This window comes from Schistocerca serialis, chromosome 1 (genome assembly GCF_023864345.2).
Source record: "Schistocerca serialis cubense isolate TAMUIC-IGC-003099 chromosome 1, iqSchSeri2.2, whole genome shotgun sequence".
Classification (NCBI taxonomy): domain Eukaryota; kingdom Metazoa; phylum Arthropoda; class Insecta; order Orthoptera; family Acrididae; genus Schistocerca; species Schistocerca serialis.
The window spans coordinates 526,709,978-526,727,029 of record NC_064638.1 but is presented as its reverse complement, the minus strand read 5'-3'; the positions used below and the strand labels follow the sequence as shown (position 1 = coordinate 526,727,029).

Genomic DNA, 17,052 nt, shown 5'->3' with positions numbered 1-17,052 from the left:
TGTTTCCCTCTATTATATATATATATATAAAAAACAAAGATGATGTGACTTACCAAATGAAAGTGCTGGCAGGTCGACAGACACACAAACGAACACAAACTATATATTTTTCCTACGTGGAATGTTTCCCTCTATTATAACCATTTTAATTTATGGGATGACAATATGATGGAATAAAGTAGAACAGAAGCTGGCTGAGGAGCTCGGGGGTGTGCACAGATTGGCCTGCCTAACCTTACCAGGAGGAATTAGCATTACATCCACTGCTGAGATGGAGACCATGCTGGACATGCCTCCATTACATCTCTGCGTTGCAATGGAGAAAACAACATGGACTTCAGTTTAAAAACTGTAAACATTTGGAACATCCAGAATCTCACACTAATATACAGGATGTGGTACGTATAGGAATGGGTGGGGAAATGAGGCTGATTATACAACAGCTTCCAGCATCTATAACAAACCTTTCAACATAACAATTTGCTGTAGGGAGCAGTGGAAGAATGAACCATGACACCATTCAGAAGGTACAGTCTGGTTCAATGATGGGTTGTAAACAGAAAAACGTGCTGGGGTCGGAGGTATACGAGATACAGCCTAGATCAGAGTACGATATCTCACTAGGGTAGTTGGCTAAGGCATTCCAGTCAGAGATATGAGGTAGAATCCAAAATTTTCGGGACTGGTGCCACCATCTGGAAAGTAGGAGTAGTAGATCTTCGCACCGCTAGGTGGCGAGAGCTGCATATCTGATGAGTCATTGTGCGGAGTGGCATTCAGCTGGGAGGACATGTTGCATGTCTACAGCGATTTCTAATATTCCGTGTCTGGTGTGTGGTGATTTTACGATGGATCCGCAAACAGAACAGCGCATATGTATCAAATTCTGTGCATATCTTGGGAAAAGTTCTATGGTCACCCTTGCAATGATTCAACAAGTGTTTGGGGGAAAAGCCCGGGGTCTCAAAGGCCCAAAAAAGCGAGACAGGTAAAGAGCATACCAAGGGAATTGTGCACAAAGAACTTGTACCATGCACCCTAACAGTGAATTCTGCGTACTACTGTGACGCAGGCTCCATGAAAACGTGTGGCAATGACGGCCCGAACTTTGGCGTCAAGAGAACTGGCTACTGCATCACGACAACGTGCCCTGTCACACGTCTTTGCTTGCCAGAAAACAACATGGCGGTTGTACCCCACCCACTGTACTCGCCAGATTTTGCACCTTGCGACTTCGTACTATTCTGAAAACTGAAACTCAAGTTGGAGGGCCAATTGTTGGACACTTTAGAGAGGATTCAACAAGCATCGCTGGTGGTGATAAACACACACAAAGAACAGGACTTCCAGAGAACGTCTGACCAGTGGCAGAAGCGCTGGGACTGGTGTGTACGTGTGGATGGGAACTACTTCGAGGGTGATGGTGACCATTAGTCCAAAGGTAAGGTTTTCAACAGATGGCAGCACCAGCCCTGAAAATTTTGGCTAGAGCCTCATATTTGTTATCAAAGTGGGCACAGTGGAGAATCTATGTAGGTGCTACACAGATTGTAACATCTACATTCATTAAAGACAGCCAAGAAGCTGTGGGTTCCTGGTCACTGTTATTTTGTCTCCCTGATCAAATCAAATGTTTACAACTGGTTTCAGTTGCAGAATAGCACGGTGTGATTTTCAACTCTCTGTTTTTTATTCAGATGCTTTACTAAATATTTTGCACAGCTGTGTTTATATGCCAGACGAGGAGAAGTAGCAACCAGTGTATTACTGTTACCTACGGCTTTGCTCATCATCTGAAAGAGGTGGCCTTTGTAACTCGTGCACTTTTCCAAGTACAACTGAAAATTCAGATATCGATGCTTGTATTATTTGGACTTCTTTGATGATATACTAATATTAACACACTACTCTTCCTTGGCTACGAATAAAGTTGAAGATGGTGATAAAATAGGCAGCTATTATGCCATTATGACACTCTGCTACTAAGGAGTGTATTGGATGATTTTAATTTCCTGGATCATAATATCTTTGTTGGAATTATTACTGATTGTCAGCTTTGTGAAAACTGACTGACAGTGGTGCACTGCCCACTGGCCTCAGAGTTCCTTCTACACACTACATGTTTTTAAAATGTTAAGTGATGGCATAATTCCATACACTCCTTCTCTTTTCACATTTGAAATAACATTCTGTCTAACAAAAAGTGTTGTTTTTGCTCATGTGAGTCCTGGAAGATTAAGCTCATCACTTCTTTTAATGGGTTGAGCTTAAAACAGCTTAACAGTCTACAAGAATTAGTGGGAGATTTTTATTATAATCAGTGGACCCCATACATTACCACAATTAGCTAGGCTAACAGAGAAGTCATCTCAGACTGATTTTCAGATGGCAGAGTAACCCTAATGCAATTGGGCTGTGGCAATTTTTCCTGAGGCTACTTATTTATGCACATTTTACACTTTTCATTATTCTTTTCAACAAGTAGTTCACCTTGCTGGTGGTGGTAATTATGATTATTTTCAAGAAGTTTCTATCAAAGAAGATAGAGAATTAACCATGTGCAGAGCAGTCCCAATCTCAGAATGTCTAAGTTTGGCAAAGCCAAATCCAGCAAGGACTGGCTGAGCTCCCTGAAGAGCTCATCCGTAGGAACTGACAACAGTGCATGTTCAGCTGATCACCCCCCCCCCCCTCCCCGCACACACACATCAGTTGTGACTGAGTATGAATGACATTAGATTATGACAATAACATAAATACGCCAAAATAATAAAATGCTGGGTGATAATAATGATACACTTTAAACTCAGTAGCAGACTGATCCCAACTAATGTGAGGAACTATCAAACAGTTCATTCAAAAATGCTACAAATCCAAGTGCATGCCTACAAATTACGTGGTAAGATGAAAAATGTCATGCGAGTTCTGGATTCCTTCGTTACCCAACTGCAAAAATGTATCAAAACAAGCAAATAGAAAGCAAAGCAAAACTTCTGCAATTGCACAGAATGTCTAGATTAGCCTGAAATTTAGTTCACTTTCAGCCTTTCAGTAAATGAAAGTGAGAATCGAAGAATGCTGATACCCAAGTGTCATATTTTTTTAGGCTTGCTTTATTGCAATTATTAGTGCTATATCAACATGGTTAGAACACAACTTTTTTGTGTAAGAGGAAATATTTTTGCAGAACAAGAGGACTGTAAGTGTACTTCCAGAACCAATAAGCAACAAAAAGGCACAAAATATAATATAATTGATGAGAACTCTGACGAAATGTGTGTTTTATTTTACTGTACTCTATAATTGCAGCTGCACCAAATGACATCTGAAATGTCACTATGAAAGTAATATAGCACATGAAAATTACAGTTACAGTGGCAATATCCAAAGTTTACTGGTTTCTCTATTAGGCAGCTGATCCTGTTGTAGCAATGGAATTGATTGTAAAAAGCACTAATTACTTTCATTTTTGCCTACTGGTTTTTAAAATTACTTAATTAGGTCCACTTTCTTCAATTTACTTTCCTATTTTTGTACATCTTTCCCAGATTTTAGATAATATCACATCTCTCTGAAAAGAAAAAGCAAGTTTCCCTTGATAATGTTAAGTTCCTATTAAAAATACAAAATGAATTTGCAAAAACTTAGAAGTGGCTTTCAATTTATTTTCAGAAACTCAAAACATATAGAAATTCAGGCCTGCGAAAGAATACTTACTTGTTCTGGAGCAATTATGCCTGGGCAGTTAGGACCAACAAGTCGAGACTTATCTTGTGCCAGAAGCCTATGCTTAACTTTTACCATATCCTGCTGAGGTATGCCTTCAGTAATACACACAATAAGTGGTATTTCTGCATCAATTGCTTCCAGAATTGCCTTAGCAGCTCCTGGCGGAGGAACATAAATAACTGTCGCATCTGCTCCTGTAGCAGATTTCGCCTGTAAAACGTGAATATCAAATGATGTATTTAATGAGTGAGTCATAATAAATTTGTATTATTCAGTGAATAAAAAAGATAGAAAATGCAGTGAATGTGTACTGTATATTTATGGTAAATATATATTGCTCTGATAAAATAATAAACAATTAGAAAAACCATGCCCCAAAGGCAGAGCCACGTGTGAAAGCACCCACGTGATTTACCAATTGACCTGCCTACACTGTGACGCATTCTATGTGGGAATGACCAGCAACAAACTGTCCATTCGCATGAATGGGCACAGGCAGACAGTATTTGTTGGTAATGAGGATCACCCTGTGGCTAAACATGCCTTGGTGCACGGCCAGCACATCTTGGCACAGTGTTACACCGTCTGGGTTATCTGGATACTTCCCACTAACACCAACCTATCCGAACTCCGGAGATGGGAACTTGCTCTTCAATATATCCCCTCTTCCCGTTATCCACCAGGCCTCAATCTCCGCTAATTTCAAGTTGCCGCCACTCATACCTCACCTGTCATTCAACAACATCTTTGCCTCTGCACTTCCACCTCGACTGACATCTCTGCCCAAACTCTTTGCCTTTACAAATGTCTGCTTGTGTCTGTGAACGTGCGGATGGATATGAGTGTGTGTGCGAGTGTATACCTGTCCTTTTTCCCCCCCCTAAGGTTAGTCTTTTCCCTCCCGGGATTGGAATGACACCTTACCCTCTCCCTTAAAACCCACATCCTTTTGTCCTTCCCTCTCCTTCCCTCTTTCCTGATGAAGCAACCGTTGGTTGCGAAAGCTTGAATTTTGTGTGTATGTTTGTGTGTCTATCACCATGCCATCGCTTTCGTTTGGTAAGTTACATCATCTTTGTTTTTAGATATATTTTTCCCACGTGGAATGTTTCCCTCTATTATATTCAGACTATCTATCTTTATGGATATAGGGCAACATAACGTAGATAAGCGATTTTTGGCTTCTCTTCCTGGGCCTCAGCCTCAATCTCTTTCTAAGGTGTTTTGATTGCATCACCTACTCAATTTGATATGAGTACCCATTCCTTCGGAAAACTATTCATAGTTGCTGTAATTCTTTGGTGATGCTATCCTTTCCTGAAAGTGTTTGAGCTCTATGGACCAAAGTCTTTAGGTAGGTAGGTTGGTTGGTTGGTTTAAAAGAGGGGGGAGGGGGCAGCAGAGCCCAAAATGCGAGGTCACCGGTCCCTTGTTCCAGGTAAAATAATTACACAAGGGAAAGAAGAAAAAGGAGATGTACATCACAATAACAGGAGAAAGAAAGAACCAGAAGAACAACAGAAGGACAACTAACACTACCATGGACAAAACAGGAAAAGAAAACCACAAAAGCAAGGACCAGGTAGAAGTAGTAAAACCAAGAAAGCAGACGACCATGGCTTGCTGACCACGAGAATAAAAAGGAAAAGCCAGCCACTCTGCGACACATTAAAACATCCACCCTAAAAACATTAGAGTGGAGACCACAAAGGGACAAAGGGCATGCACTAAAACTTAAAACTAAATTAGCCGATAAGGTGCTGTCAGCTAAAATTAATGGCAACGAGTCCGGTAACTGAAGAGTCCGTTGCAAGGCAGCCAAAAAAGGACAGCTCACCAAGATATGGGCAACTGTCAGCCAGGCGCTGCATCGACACTGATGTGGGTCATCAAGGTGCAGGAGGTAGCCATGTGTCATCCAGGCATGGCCAATGCGGAGCCAGCAGAGAACCACAGAGTCACAGCAAGAGACCCGCATGGAGACTGCCACACATTCGTAGTCTCCTTAATGGCACACAGTTTGTTGTGCATGCTGAGGTTATGCCTTTTCGTCTCCCTAAGCTGCAAAACCTTGCAGCGTAGTACCGAACGCAGATCAGTTGCACATAAGCCGATCTCAATAAGCAGTTGCCAGCGTAGCCTGTTTGGCCAGCCTGTCGGCAAGTTTGTTGCCTGGGATCCCGACGTGACCTGGGGTCCAGACAAACACCACTGAACGACGGGACTGTTCCAGGGCATAGATGGACTCTTGGATGGTTGCTAACAAACGATGATGAGGGTAGCTTGTAGGCTGCTGAAGTAGTCAGTACACAGAAGAAATGACTCCCCAGAGCATGAACGGATGTGCTCAAGAGCATGAGATATAGCCACCAGCTCGGCAGTGAAAACACTGCAGCCATTGGGCAAGGAATGCTGTTCAATATGTCCTCCATGGACATAAGCTGAGCCGACGTGATCATCAGCCAATGAGCCGTCGGTGTAAACCACTTCATGGCCTCGATACATGTCAAAAATGTGCAAGGGCACTGAGGAGCTCCCACTCTGTAAATGGGGCGTTATAGGATTCACTGTGGCGTGTACTAAATCAGAGGACTTCCCCTTCCAGCTGCCGTTTGAGAATGTGAAAGGCTGGGGGGTAATTCTCTGAGGCAGAGGCTCAAGGATAGTGCTCAGCGAAGTGCTTGGCAATCACATTTGCATCAGTAGATAATACGCCGTTAATGTTAATGCCGGGAACACCTGTTTGGGCCTGGTACCCAAAAACATGTTTGATCTTTGCCCAGACTTGGGAAGGTGACTTATGGCACCCAATGGTTGAGACATATCTCTCCCAACACTCTTGCTTCCATCACTTGATAAGTTGGCAAACTGGGGCACAGAGCCGTTTAAAGGCAATGAGGTGTTCCATGGAAGGGTACCACTTATGCCGCTGTAGAGCTCACCGACGCTCCTTAATTGCTTCAGTGACTTCCGGCAAGCACCATGGGAGTGTCTTTTGCCAGAGGCACTGTAAAGAGTGAGGAATTGTGTCTTCTGCCACAGAAACTATTGTTGCAGTCACCTGCTTGACCATCACATCGGTGTTAGCATGTGGGGAAGATTCAACAGTGACAGCTGAGGTGAAAGTTTCCCAGTCTGCCTTGTTTAAAGCCCATCTGGGCATGCGTCCGTGGGCCTGATGCCGGGGCAGTGACAGGAAGATGGGGAAGCGGTCACTACCACACACGTCGTCATGTGCTCTCCAGCGGATAGATGGGAGAAGTTCTGGGCTGCAAATTGATAAATCAATGGCCGAGCAGCTACCAGGAGCCACAATCAAATCTGTGGTGGCCCCAGTATTTAAGAGGCAGAGGTCGAACTGAGACAGTAAAGTTTTGACATCTCTGCCTTGGCGAGTAAGCACGGCGCCACCCCACAAGAGGTTATGGGTGTTAAAATCTCCCAGGGTGTTAAAATCTCCCGAAAGTAGGAAAGGTTTAGGGAGATGATCAATCAGTGGAGCTAATAATTTAGGGGTACTGTACCTTCTGGAGGAAGATATACATTGCAGACAGTTATTTCCTGTGCCGTCCTTATTCAGACAGCCACAGCTTCAAGAGGAGTTTGAAGGGGCACAGTTTCACTACAACCTGAGTTTAGGACATAAATGCAAACTCCACCTGACACTCAATTATAGCCGCTACAGTTCCTGCAGTATCCCTTATAGCCACAGAGGGCAGGGGTTCGCATTGCCGGGAACCAGGTTTCCTGGAGGGCAATGCAGAAAGCAGGTGTAAGGCTTAGCAGTTTCCACAGCTCAGCCAGGCAGTGGAAAATACCACCGCAATTCCACTGTAGGATGACATTATCGTGAGACTGGGAAGGCATAGAACATTCAATGAGGCAGTTTAAGCAACAGAGTCACCTGGTGCCACCAGCTGTTTGCCTAAGCAATCTATATCCATTGTGTCCGAGGGTCCAGCGAGATCTAGGTCCTCAGCGGATTCTAGAATCTCCACCTCATCTGCAGACACAGAGCTTGTAGATAGTGGTGGTGTGGGTGCCACCGCAATTCCCTTCGTCTTGGGGAACTTCTTTTTCGATTTCTCTTGCTGCTCCTTGGGTTTCCATGGCTGTGAGGACTTCATTGGCTCAGTCTCTGGGACTGAGGATGAGTGTGAAGCCCTATGAGCAGCTGCTTTTGGGCTCTTTAACCACAGGCGGGCATCACGTTTCCCACTAGCAGAAACCTGGGAATGGAGGGACCCCTTCCTAGCGAGAGGAGCCGAAGAAGACATATGCTTCTCTGGCTCAGAAATGGGGACTGATTTCCCCGATGGTTGGGGGAGGGGAAGGGGGGTGTTGCTCCCGAAGTAGGTGCTGAGGGAAAAACAGGAAGGGAAGTGCCCCCCACCATCAAGGGGGCAGGTTTACTATTCTGGTTCTGAGAGGCGACAGGAATGCGAGGAACTCATGGGGCAACAACTGTCCTCGTAGCGGTGCCGAAACAGGAGGTCGTAGCCACAGGACGTAGATGTTCAAATTTTCTCTTAGCCTCAGTCGAGGTCAGTTGGTCCAGGGTCTTATATTTCATGATTTTCCTTTCTTGCTGTAAAATCCTGCAGTCTTGCGAGTAAGGTGAATGATGCTCTCCACAGCTGACACAGATGGGAGGCGGGGCACATGGAGTATTGGGATGTGATGGATGTCCACAATCTCGACATGTGATGCTGGAAGTACAGCGAGAAGACATATGGCCGAACTTCCAGCATTTAAAGCACCGCACTGCGGGAGGGATATAGGGCTTTACATCACAGCGGTAGACCACCGCCTTGACTTTTTCGGGCAATGTGTCATCCTCGAAGGCCAAGATGAAGGACAGGTGGCAACCTGATTATCCCTCGGATCCTGATCGATGTGCTGGACGAAATGAGCACCTCACTGCTCTAAATTGGCGTGCAGCTCATCGTCAGACTGCAAAAGAAGGTCCCTGTGGAATATAGTACCCTGGACCATATTTAAGCTCTTATGGGGCGTGATGGTAACAGAAACATCCCCCAACTTGTCACAAGCGAGTAATGCCTGTGACGGGGCAGAGGATGCTGTTTTTATCAAGACTGACCCAGAGTGCATTTTGGACAAGTCCTCCACATCCCCAAACTTGTCCTCCAAATGCTCCACAAAAAACTGAGGCTTCATGGACATTGAAGATTCCCAATCAACTACCGTAATATGAGGTACCAGGATGAATAAGCTTCACTGCCATCCTTGGCCTGGCATTCCTCCCATTGTGTGGCCAGGGAGTGGAACAATTTGGGGTCATATTTCTTAGCACTGAAGTTAGACTTTGCCTGTTTAGAGACTGCAAGCAGTGGACCACCAGCAAGAGATGACGTACTACGCTTCATGACCTGTCATCCTCTCTGATGCCACCCACTCCGACCAGGGGCCCTCCCCATGGGCGCCACCCAGCCTCAGCAAGGGCCACCTGGCAGGATGGCCATTGCCTGGAGTCCTGATGCCCCACAAAGATGGGCACCTACTCCATGTCATACGTGGGGAGTTAACGGCGTGGGCATCAGTAGAGTGATCTCTGTGTTGTCAGGGGACTACAACAAACAGGGTACACGGCAGCTACCATGCTGGATATGAGGTGCAAAGAATTCCATGGTCATCGTCGGCACAAAAAGTGACACTGCATAGTGGGTGGAGGAAAACGCACCCAGGAAGGTGTCCTCAATCAAGAGATGGAGGATGAACAGGACTGCAATGCCACAACGAGAAAATGGGGTAAAGATCTCAATGCATGATGGACACGATGCACCATGTGAAGGTGCTCTTCCCCAAGTGGCTCGCTCTTCAGGAAAAATTTGAAAGATGGAGGTCAAACCCTACAGGGGACCATCACATAAAGGCCGAAAGGTGTGTGACTCCTTTTAGTCACCTCTTACGACAGGCAGGAATACCTCGGGCCTCTTCTAACCTCCAGACCCGCAGGGGGACAAAAGTCTTTAACACCAAATTTCTCTGTGATGGATGGTGATGGCTTGACACTTGTAGATGGAGGCAGAGTGTGTAGGTTATCTACATATACTGTGACCCAGGAATCCATCCTTTCTTCCCTTAACAATTCAAAGACAGGCATATGACTCTCTCTTTCAAGTTCCATTGTGAATTTTATATTATGGTGGATATAGTTTAAAAGTTCCAGGAACTCCTGATGCTTTTCTATTCCATGTGGCCACACCATAAACACATTGTCTACATACCAATAGAAACATGTTGATTTCAAGTTGGCAAATTCTAATATCTTTGCTTCAAAACATTCCATGGATATGTTCACCACATGGCGTTAATGGGCTGCCCATCACCACACCATCAGTTTGTTCATATTTTCTACTGAACAGGAAATAACTTGATGTAAGAACTTATCTAAAAAGTCCCATGAAACAACTGTCAAACTTTTCAGTGATTAGTTACAAGAAATCAGAAAGTCAAACTCTCATAAAGATGGAGACAACATCAAAACTGGCCATAATATCCATATCCTAGAGCCACAGTAGAAAGTCAATGGAGTTGCAAATGCAATGTTTGCATTTCCCCACATATTCACTGAGAATGTTATTCAGGTATTCTGACAGGCAGTATGCAGGTGTGTCAGTGTTACTAACTATGGGTCTTAGATGAAGTCTTCCCTTGTGTACATTAGTAATTTTTTTTTTTTTTTTTTTGTTTTGGGGCGCAAAACTGCTATGGTCATTAGCGCCCGGTCCGTGACTTAGGAAAAGGTAATCAACCGAAAATGCAAACCAGCAGCAATGGGAACGAAAGTCATAAAACTGGAGAAACGAAAAGCAGAAGGAAGGCTTAAAAATCCACTACAGAAAGGGGTTGGTTGTCCCCAAAAAAAGCTTCAAATGACTGACATCATTTCACTGGCACTAATAAACTCGAGAACGTGATCGGCTGAGCGCGTGTCATCTGCTAAAATCGACGATATATCAGGCGACAGCTGTAGACGGGAGCGTAACGGATTAAAATAGGGGCACTCAATTAAAAGGTGTCTTACCGTCCACAGCTGAGAGTAGTGGGAACAGAGTGGGGGAGGATCGCCGCTTAAAAGATGTCGATGGCTAAAAAGACAGTGCCCTATCTGGAGTCTAGTTAAAATTACCTCCTCCCGATGACGCGTTCGGGAGGAAGAGGTCCAAGCACAAGGAAGAGCTTTCACGTCCCGCAATTTATTATGAGGAAGTGTGGACCAATGTGCGTGCCATAAATAAAGAACACGATGACATAAAACGCTCCGTAGATCGGCGAAGGGAATCGATGGAATAGCTGGCCAAAGAAGAGAGACTGCAGCCTTGGCTGCAATATCGGCCGCCTCATTTCCACAGACACCAACGTGTCCTGGGAGCCAGAGGAACGCCACCGAGACGCCCCCCAGGTGGAGCAAGCGCAGACAGTCCTGAATCCGGTGGACCAGAGGGTGCACAGGGTAAAGAGCTTGGAGACTGAGGAGAGAGCTGAGAGAATCTGAACAGATAACGTACTGTATCCGCTGATGGCGGCGGATGTAGTGGACAGCCTGGAGAACAGCGTAAAGCTCCGCAGTATAAAGCGAACACTGGTCGGGAAGCCGAAAGTGATTTGGGGTGTCGCCAACAATATAGGCACTCCCTACACCTAACAATGTTTTCGAGCCGTCGGTGTAAATAAATGTGGCTTCCGTCATTTGTGCACATAGAACAGCAAATGCCCGACGATAAACAAGTGAAGGGGTACCTTCCTTGGGAAATCGACAAAGGTCACGGAGCAGGCAGATCTGGGGACGGAGCCAAGGCGGTGCTGTACCCCAAGTTGTCAAGAAGGTTTTAGGAAAGCGGAAGGAAAGAGAATGGAGCAGTTGACAGAAGCGGACTCCCGGTGGTAGTAGGGAGGAGGGGCGGCCTGCGTATCCTACATCAAAGGAGGCGTCGAAAAAAATGGCATGGGCTGGATTAGCAGGCATGGAAGACAGATGGCTAGCATAACGACGCAGAAGGACTGCTCGCCGATTGGACAGCGGAGGTTCAGCAGTCTCAACATAAAGGTTTTCCACAGGGCTGGTGTAAAAAGCTCCAGACACTAAACGTAATCCACGGTGGTGGATAGAGTCGAGACACCGAAGAATAGACGGCCGAGCAGAGGAGTAGACTATGCTTCCATAGTCCAATTTCGAGCGCACTAAGGCGCGATAGAGGTGGAGAAGGACCACTCGGTCCGCTCCCCAGGAGGTACCATTCAGGACACGGAGGGTGTTGAGGGATCGCAGACAGCGAGCCGAAAGATAGGAAACATGGGAGGACCAGCACAGTTTTCTGTCAAACATAAGACCCAAGAAGTTAGCGACGTCTGAAAACGGAAGGTTGACAGGACCTAGATGTAAGGAGGGCGGAAGAAACTCCTTACGTCGCCAAAAATTAACACAAACGGTCTTACTGGGAGAAAAACGGAAGCCGGTTTCGATGCTCCAAGAGTGGAGGCGATCGAGACATCCTTGAAGACGTCGTTCAAGAAGGCTGGTCCGTTGAGAGCTGTAGTAGATCGCAAAATCGTCCACAAAGAGGGGGCCCGAGACATCAGGAAGGAGACAATCCATAATTGGATTTAAAGCAATGGCAAACAGTACAACACTCAGCACGGAGCCCTGGGGTACCCCGTTTTCTTGGGAGAAAGTACGGGAGAGAGTAGTGTTCACCCGCACCCTAAATGTAATGTGCGCTCTGCCATAAATTCGCGAAGAAAAAGGGGCAGCTGACCTCGAAAGCCCCAAGAGAACAGTGTGCGGAGGATGCCTGTCCTCCAACAGGTATCGTATGCTCTCTCCAGATCAAAAAATATTGCTACTGTTTGGCGTTTCCGGAGAAAATTGTTCATGATATAAGTGGAGAGAGCAACAAGATGGTCAACTGCAGAACGATGCTTTCAGAATCCGCATCGGGCAGGTCTTAAAAAGACTGCGGGATTCCAGCCACCAAGCTAAATGGTAATTCACCATACGCTCCAAAACCTTACAGACACTACTCGTGAGAGGAATGGGGCGATAGCTAGAGGGGAGATGTTTGTCCTTACCAGGTTTCGGAACAGGAACGACGATAGCTTCCCGCCATCGTCTGGGAAAGGTACTGTCGGTCCAAATTCGATTATAAAGGTGAAGGAGGTAACGCAGACTATGGGTTGATAAATGCAGCGACATTTGGACGTGGATACCATCCGGTCCTGGGAGGAGGAGCGAGAAGAAGAGAGTGCATGTTGGAGTTCCCGCAAGGAGAAAACAGTATTGTAGCTTTCGCGATTTTGAGAGGAGAAAGCAAGATGTCGCACTTCCGCTGCACATTTCTTCCGGAGAAACGCTGGCGGGTAATTTGAAGAGCTCGAAATCTCAGCAAAGTGCTGACCCAATGAGTTAGAAATTGCGACGGAGTTCACTAATGTGTCATGCGCGACAGTGAGCCCAGAGACCGGGGAGAAACTAGGCGCGCCTGAGAACCGTCGAAGCCGACTCCAAACTTCCGAGGAGGGAGTGAAGGTGTTAAATGAGCTAATAAAGAATTTCCAGCTTGCCTTCTTGCTATCGCGGATGACACGACGGCATCGCGAACGGAACTGCTTATAGCGGATACAGTTGGCCAAAGTAGGATGGTGGCCGAAAACGCGGAGAGCACGTCGCCGCTCACGTACTGCGTCACGGCATGCCTCGTTCCACCAAGGAACGGGGGAGAGGGGGGGGGGGGGGGGCGCAGGGGCAATTCGGAGGTGCGTGGTATTGAACGTTCCGCAGCTGTAAGAATAACGTCGGTAATGTGTTTGACCTCATCGTCGACGCTGGGAAAGTGACGGTCATCGAATGTCGCTAGAGACGAAAAAAGTGTCCAATCGGCTTGGGCAAACTTCCAGCGTCGCGGGCGCATGTATGGCAGTTGAAGCTGCAGTCTAAGGACACATGGAAAGTGGTCACTCGAGTGTGTATCATCAAGGACGAACCATTCGAAGCGCCGAGCTAGCGGAACAGTACCAACCGCAAGGTCCAAATGAGATAAATTTGATGTGGAGGCAGACAAAAATGTAGGGACCCCAGTGTTGAGGCAAACTAGATCCGCTTGGTGGAATACGTCTAGCAATAGTGAGCCACGTGGACAAGGATGTGGAGATCCCCAAAGCGGGTGGTGGGCATTGAAGTCCCCAACCAGCAAATAGGGGGGTGGAAGCTGACCAAGAAGATGAAGGAGATCAGCTCGTGCCATTGGTGTGGACGATGGAATGTATACAGTACAAAGAGAGAACGTGTATCCAGAAAGGGAAAGACGGACGGCTACAGCTTGGAAGGAAGTGTTTAAGTGGAGAAGAATCATGAGTCCTCCATGGGCTGGAGTGCCTTCAACAGAGGGGAGATCATATCGGACAGACTGAAAACGAGGGAGAACAAAGCGGTCATGGGGACGCAGCTTTGTTTCCTGAAGACATAAGATGACCAGCGAGTAGGATCGTATGAGGACCGACAATTCATCCCGATTGGCTCGAATGCCGCGGATATTCCAGTGGATAATGGACATAGGGTGAACAGAAAATGGAGGAATGTGACCAAGGTCGCTGTCAACTCAACAACTGCTCAGAGCTTGCGACCGACAGCATGGAATGGCATTCAGTCGAAGGCAGAAGATCCTGATCCATAGGTTGTTCAGGAGCAGCTCCTGCCACCAGCGATCGGCCGGTTGATCGGCCGCCAGCAGTGCGCCTCGGCGACACAGAAGACGGCCGAGGGCAATTTCCGCCAGGTGGTGCTGTAGATGGGACACGCCTTGGCGGAGAAGGAGATGAACTGGGTTTCTTTGTAGCCTTCTTGGAAGTTTGATGTTTAGATGGAGGAGGAACCGATGGGTGTGAAGTTGGGGTACGTAAAAAATCTTCACGAGTATGCTCTTTTTTCGAAGTCTTGGTGTCTGACTGTTGGGCTCGAGATTTAGCAGAACCCGATGAAGGGTGAGCCATAGAGTGGGCAGGCGAAAGTGGTGAGGTTGAACGGGCGATCTTTGCGCTGGCCGATCTGACGACCGTGGCACTAAAGGTGAGGTCGCAAGTCTGCGTGGCCGCCTCCTTTGTTGGCCGAGGAGAAGCAAGGACAGTGCTGTATTTTCCTGTCTGAGGCACGGTGGGCTGTCGACTGGCGAATAATTTTCGAGCAGCAAAGGTCGACACCTTTTCCTTCACTCTGATTTCCTGGATGAGCTTTTTGTCCTTAAAAACGGGGCAATCTCGAGAGGAAGCAGCGTGGTCACCCATACAGTTGATGCAGCGAGGGGATGGAGGTGGACAAGCACCCTCATGGGCATCCTTGCCACACGTAACACATTTGGCCGGATTGGAACAGGACTGGCTGGTGTGATTGAACCGCTGACACCGATAGCAACGCGTAGGGTTTGGGACATAAGGGCGAACGGAAATTATCTCATAGCCTGCTTTGATTTTCGATGGGAGTTGAACTTTGTCAAATGTCAAGAAGACAGTGCGGGTTGGAATGATGTTCGTGTCAACCCTTTTCATAACTCTATGAACAGCCGTTACGCCCTGGTCAGACAGGTAGTGCTGAATTTCTTCGTCAGACAATCCATTGAGGGAGCGTGTATAAATGACTCCACGCGAGGAATTTAAAGTGCGGTGCGCTTCAACCCGGACAGGGAAGGTGTGGAGCAGTGAAGTACGCAGCAATTTTTGTGCCTGGAGGGCACTGACTGTTTCTAACAACAGGGTGCCATTCTGTAATCTGGAACAAGACTTTACAGGACCTGCAATTGCGTCGACACCTTTCTGAATAATGAAAGGATTGGCCGTGGAGAAGTCGTGACCTTCGTCAGACCGAGAAACAACAAGGAACTGTGGCAACGATGAAAGAACTGTCTGTGGCTGAGACTCAGTGAACTTACGCTTGTGAGCAGACATAGTGGAAGGTGAGGAAACCATTGCAGAAGAATCCCCCATGATTACCGGCGTCTCTGATGGCGCGCTTCTCTCTTGTGGGGGCCCTCTCTGAGGGCACTCCCACCTTAGGTGATTGTTCACACCTCCCGACAAATGGACGGAGGGACTAATCAGCACTTTCAGAAGGCATCAGCTCGGGTAATCACCCCTCCCTGGGGCTGGCCGTTACCAGGGGGTACGTACGTGTCCTACCTGTCTACCCGGGGCGGGGAATTACGCGTTACCCCGTCACCGGCTACGCATGGAAATGCGTGGGTCGGCCTTCAGACACGCACAGGGAGGAAAAAAGAGAAAGGGAAAGGAAAGAAGAGAGGTCTCAAACGCCGCAGCGGAGAAAAGGGCAAAGAGAAGAGGGAAGGAAAAGAGAAGGACAGAGGAAGGATGAAGACTTGCAAGTGTAGAAAGCAAGGAATTTGTAACAGTTTCAAGCGTCCGTCTCCGGATGTAGGCACAAACCATACTCCCAGAGGGGGAGAAAGGGAAGGAAAGAGCAAGAGGCGAGGGGGGGGGGGGGGGGGAGGGGCGAAGATGGGGGTTGGCTCTGAGCACTATGGGACTTAACATCTGTGGTCATCAGTCCGCTAGAACTTAGAACTACTTAAACCTAACTAACCTAACGACATCACACACATCCATGCCCGAGGCAGGATTCGAACCTGCGACCGTAGTAGTCGCGCGGTTCTGGACTGAGCGCCTGAACCGCTAGACCACCGCGGCCGGCGAAGATGGGGGACGGGGAAGGATGCGGAAAGGGAAGGTATGCAGCCCGGAAAGGAAGGAGGGCCATATTAGGTCGGGGTCCCGTGCTCGCTACGCACGTGTCCACAAAAGAGTTGTGGACCCCCTGGGGGGCACATTAGTAAAGTGTCGTCGTAACTGACGTCTGCTGTGCAGCGAGCTACCTTAATTTAAGTATTAACTGTATTTTTCTTACTTGTCACTTCTTCTTCCGTGTGTATTTGCTTTTAGGAAGCTTTAATTGTCGGGTGCTATTAATAGTGTTCCATAGATTTCGTGTTTGTTTTGAATACAGTCAGAGAGAGTCCCTATAGTCAGCCATAGTGCCAGTAGAGTCAGTGTCGTCGCAACTGCCGTCTGCTTCACGTCTGCTGTGCAGCGAGCTACCTTAATATAAGTATTAACTGTATTTTTCTTACTTGTCACTTCTTCTTCCGTGTGTATTTGCTTTTAGGAAGCTTTAATTGTCGAGTGCTATTAATAGTTCCATAGATTTCATGTTTGTTTTGAATACAGTCAGAGAGAGTCCCTTTAGTCAACCATAGTGCCAGTAGTGCTAGTGCTTGTTTTCAATACAGTCCAGAGACA

The 17,052-nt window shown here is 47.1% G+C and overlaps 1 protein-coding gene across 1 annotated transcript in view; it reads right to left on the bottom strand.

Moving 5' to 3' along the window:
• Nucleotides 1–17,052, bottom strand: part of LOC126474738 (succinate--CoA ligase [ADP/GDP-forming] subunit alpha, mitochondrial) — a 75,030-nt gene that overhangs the window by 42,681 nt on the left and 15,297 nt on the right. The window contains exon 3 of the mRNA XM_050102218.1: nt 3,718–3,939. Coding sequence (XP_049958175.1) covers nt 3,718–3,939 — 222 coding nt within the window. The remainder of the gene's footprint in view (nt 1–3,717; nt 3,940–17,052) is intronic.